The 4,411-nt window shown below is 48.1% G+C and overlaps 1 protein-coding gene across 1 annotated transcript in view; it reads right to left on the bottom strand.

Moving 5' to 3' along the window:
• Positions 1–518: 518 nt before the first annotated feature.
• SEC13 (SEC13 homolog (S. cerevisiae)) overlaps positions 519–4,411 on the bottom strand; it is a 44,035-nt gene continuing 40,142 nt past the window's right edge. Inside the window, exons 6-9 of the mRNA XM_006872204.1 lie at positions 3,089–3,222; positions 2,563–2,686; positions 1,636–1,782; positions 519–554 (exon numbers count right to left, since the gene is read on the bottom strand). Of these exons, the coding sequence (XP_006872266.1) occupies positions 519–554; positions 1,636–1,782; positions 2,563–2,686; positions 3,089–3,222 (441 nt within the window). The remainder of the gene's footprint in view (positions 555–1,635; positions 1,783–2,562; positions 2,687–3,088; positions 3,223–4,411) is intronic.

The raw sequence follows: 4,411 nt of genomic DNA, 5'->3' as shown, positions 1-4,411 counted from the left end.
AAAGTTGTAAGCTACAGGGAGAGGGTCTGGGTTGGCATGTGTGTGTACCCAGGATAATCCTAGGAGCATGTGACCGGCCTCAGCACAGGAAGACAACAGCTCAGCAAGTGCCTCATCCCCACAGGAAGGCAAACAGCCGAAGAAATAGCCAAGAGCTAAAAAAACTTGCCCTTAGAGGATTAGGAAACTGCATTTAAAAAAATTCTAACCTAATAAAAACTGCTTAAAACTCCATACATGGCTTACTTTGGTAAACAATGCTACAGAACGATTTCTAAGAATTCCTGCTTCCAGAACAGAGTTGCTCACTTGACATGCCCCATGGAGGATGCTCTGGGTCTGAGAAGCTCCCCAGTCTCTTTGGTAGAGGAGTACCATGCAAACAGCAGTACTGCGAGCACTCTGTATAGACGCTTTCAGTGTCACTGACAGCAGACACGAAGCACAGAATGTACACCAGGCATTTGCTTACTGCTTATGAAATTATGACAGGGCAGCACGATGCAGGTCTGAGTCCCTTAGTCTGTGCTGGCCAGTCCTGACCCTGGCTTGCACTATAAACAGGGAGGGTTGGGCTAGTTATCCTCTAAGGGTTATTCCAGCACCACAATTCTAGAGCTTATTTAAGATGAGGCCTGTGAGGTCTTTCTGGCACCACTGGAGACTAAAGAAAGACATGAGGCTGGGTATAAGCAGCCTGAAGACCACTGCCATCTGCCCAGATGGAGGCTGTGCTCCTGATGCGTGAATCCTTCCTCTCTGTCCTCAGTTTGACAAACTTCCCGGTGGCCACTTAGGTCCCACGTCTCCCCTTCCTTTGTACGACTCACAGCATGAACTACACAGTGGGGACAGAACAAGTATTCGTGAATGGTACTGACATCAAAACAGGCCTCTTCAGAGATGATGACATAGAGCGAGAGAGCAGCCGAGGACCCTAGACTCATGGAAAGAGAAAGGCTGTGTGCTAGCAGACAGGAGGCAGGCTTGCAGAATGTGCCTTTTGGTTATTTAAATGATTATATATTCCTGAGTGTTTTGGTGTACATCCAAGAAAAAGAAAAAAACCGAGGGAATGGAAGCAAATACTGTTGAGATGATGCATGGAGGGGATTATAATCATTGCAATGAAATGAAATATGACAGGATGAGTGTAAAACTGATGTTCTCCCATGTAAACTATCACTCAATGCACAATAAAAACTTTAAAACAAAAATGGCCTCTTTAGTGTCTGTACAAAAAGCACCCCCTCTTCCTCCTTTATTTATGGGCTCTTAAATTTACAAGCTTATTTGTAAAATCAGACAATCACCATGAAGATGAGGCAGCCAAAGGGTTAATGAGGGACGCTCAGAAGTGGCTTTGGTTGAACTGGGGTCTGCTTATTATAGGCTTTGCCAGCAAGTGGGTTCATGACCCTTATACAAGTCAAATCACCTGTCATCTTCTTTCCATATCTGTCAAGGGGGGACATACAGCCTCCCAGGGGCTGAGAGTCAGCGAAGGAATCGAGAGATGTGCTCAAAATGCAGTCCTCATTAAGGTTCCTTCCACACCAGGGAGGGACTAGAAGGGAATATCAACTGCCTTCCCTCCCCTGTCCCATGCACTGGGTCACTGGGAAAGGGGTGTACCTTATTGTCTCCACCGGAGACGGCCAGGATATTGGCTGTGATGGACCAGCTCACGTGCCACACCACATCATTGAACTTGTGTAGCAGTTTAGGGGACCACGTACTGCCCGAGGCATCATCACAGGTCCAGATGAATACACGTCCATCCTGTGAAGAAAAAGGCTTGTCAGGACATGAGGCAAGACTCCCCAATGGGTGACAGCCACCACACTGGACTTTCGTATGGGAATAGGGTGCACAAATACAAGCAAATGAGTAGCCAAGGATCTCTTGGGCCTCCACAGCTCTCCTGCTCTCAGCCCTCCACCTCCAGGACACAGGTCTCCACCATGTCAGAGGCTGACTTCCTCTACTGTGCTCAGGCCAACCTGTCACTTCCTTGTGTGGGCTCCCTCTTGTCTACACTTTCTTAGAGAATTAGAAAGGACAAGTTTAAGGAGAGAGAGCGAAAATAAATCACACTTAAGAATCCTTCTCAAATTTAGAGCCAAACAAGACAGGCTCAAATGATGTTAAAGACCCAGCTTACCTCTGCTCTAGGATGGTGGGAGATAGTTAAGGCTTTGTCCTCGGTTTCACTTCTGTGATCTGAGAATAGTGGCTTAGGAAGATGAGTCCATTCTCAGAATTTCCTAGCCTTAGCCTTGGCCCTCGTGTAGAAATGCAGCCAGGCCCCCACTCCCTGTATACACAGGGATCGGGAAAGGACATTGGTGCTGGATTTGGCTCTTTCTCGGGACTGGTTCCATCAGAACCATTGTATCTCAGTGGCGGGAAAGCACTTGTAGCTTCTCACCAAAACCTACCTACTGCAATGGCGACCTCCTCCACCCTGTACCTTCCTAGAGGGAGAGCCCTCTGGGAAACTGTCAGGGCCATTGAGACTGAACAATTAAACAACAAGGGCTCTTGTGGGGCGGAGCTGACCTGGGAGCAGCTGGCGATGGTGCTGGTTGGCAGACCAATGGAGGGGGCCCAGGCCACGTCTCGGACCCAGTCACTGTGCGCTTCCAGCTTCTGCTCTTCCCTCCACTGACCGTCGTCCTCCTCCCTAAGAGGGGAGAGCAGGGGACAGTCCGCAGAAGCAGCCCAGCACCTTTCCCTCCCTCTGTCCCAGGCAGGCCTGGAGACACAGGCTCCACAGAGGCCAGGAGCTAGTTTTTCATATTTCCTTCAGTGAGCCTGTGGATTGCCATTCCGTTCACCCAGCTGTAAAGAATTTCAGGAAATGCTCTGGGCCTCCACAGCTATTGGGAATTAGGTGACTAGCAAACACGCTTGAGCAAAGGGCAACAATGCTTTTTTTTTTTTTCTTAAAGGACATTTTCTGATACATTTTACCTGCGAGAGGGAAAAGGAAAGGTGGACTTGCTAACTGCCAACTGTGGCTGAGTCAGGGCTGGGAGGTATGGAAGTAAGTGCTCCTCTCGAGAAGCACCATCACCCCACTTACTTCCACAGCTTGATGAGGTTGTCACAGCCGCCAGAGGCAAACTTCTTGATGTAGTTGGGTTTCTGCCCCGATGGCTGGTCTATGAGGTTTCCAGGTATAACAGCAGGTGCCCAGCTGACAGCATTGCAGCCAATCTGTAAAGAAGGGCCATGTGGTGCATCTGTGCTTCGGCAGGCCCCAGCCTGCTCTTCTCTCCTCCCCCTGCAGTTCCAGGGCTGGATGAGGTTAGGCCACTGACTCACGAGCCAAGGAGCAGACACTCATTATTCCGCCCCAAGTATTTCTAACAGTGTGTGTTTTTCATCAGACTGTACTTAAATTCACAGGACTTGAAGAGATTTTTTTTCAAACATGTGTTAGGGCACATGGGGCCTGCTTTTTTTTTTCACTCCAATCTTTTTTATTATGAAGTTAGACACATTCCACACAACAAAAACATAGCTTACATCCCCCACACCCCAAAGAACAAAACAAAACACAGAGATGCATGGAGGAGATTGTAATCATTGCAATGAAACACAATAATGTAAAGCCGATGTTCTCCCATGTCACTCAGTTCACAATAAAAACTTTAAAAACAAAAATAAAAAAAACCCATATGGCTTAATAAATTAGTCTAAAGCACTCTTGTGGTCAACAAATAGACCAAAAAACAGTCGTTTGAACAGAAAAGAAGATACTGAATGGTTTAAAATCAGGAAAGGTGTGCACCAGGGTTGTACTCTGTTACCATACTTATTCAATCTGTATGCTGAGCAAATAATCCAAGAAGTTGGATTATATGAAGAACGTGGCATCAGGATTGGAGGAAGACTCATTAACAACCTGCGATACGTAGATGACACAATCTTGCTTGCTGGAAGCGAACAGGACTTAACTTACTGATGACTTCCGGTTCGCCACTGCGGCCAGGCGCCACTGGTGAGAGGGGCTCTGGGTTCGGGGGAAGGGAACTCGTGGGGAAACCTTCCGTGGGTTGAAGCCACACTCTTACAGCCACCAAAAGTCTCAGTACTTCAGAACCTTAAACCCGCTTTTTTGAGAGATCACCGTACTGAGGAACTACTGGCTTTTGGGACTTGTGTACAGCTACAGCCTCGGCTCCTTTAGGCTTGGGGGGAAGGGCTGGAACCAGCTCGAGCGGACCCTCCAGTGGCGGGGAGCCTCGAACAGGGAGAGCCACTGGAGACATCTACCCTGAAGTGGGATTTCGGTGCATACAGTGGGCAGAGAAAAGTTAGCTTAAAAAAACAAAAAACAAACAAGCAGGAAAAGAGGAAAGGCGGTCTGACGTCATCAGGTGCGGACTGTGCCTGCCCAGCC

The sequence above is a fragment of the Chrysochloris asiatica genome, unplaced genomic scaffold, assembly GCF_000296735.1.
Source record: "Chrysochloris asiatica unplaced genomic scaffold, ChrAsi1.0 scaffold00186, whole genome shotgun sequence".
In the NCBI taxonomy this organism is placed as follows: domain Eukaryota; kingdom Metazoa; phylum Chordata; class Mammalia; order Afrosoricida; family Chrysochloridae; genus Chrysochloris; species Chrysochloris asiatica.
The sequence above is the reverse complement of the archived record's forward strand: the minus strand, read 5'-3'. Positions and strand labels throughout refer to the sequence as shown.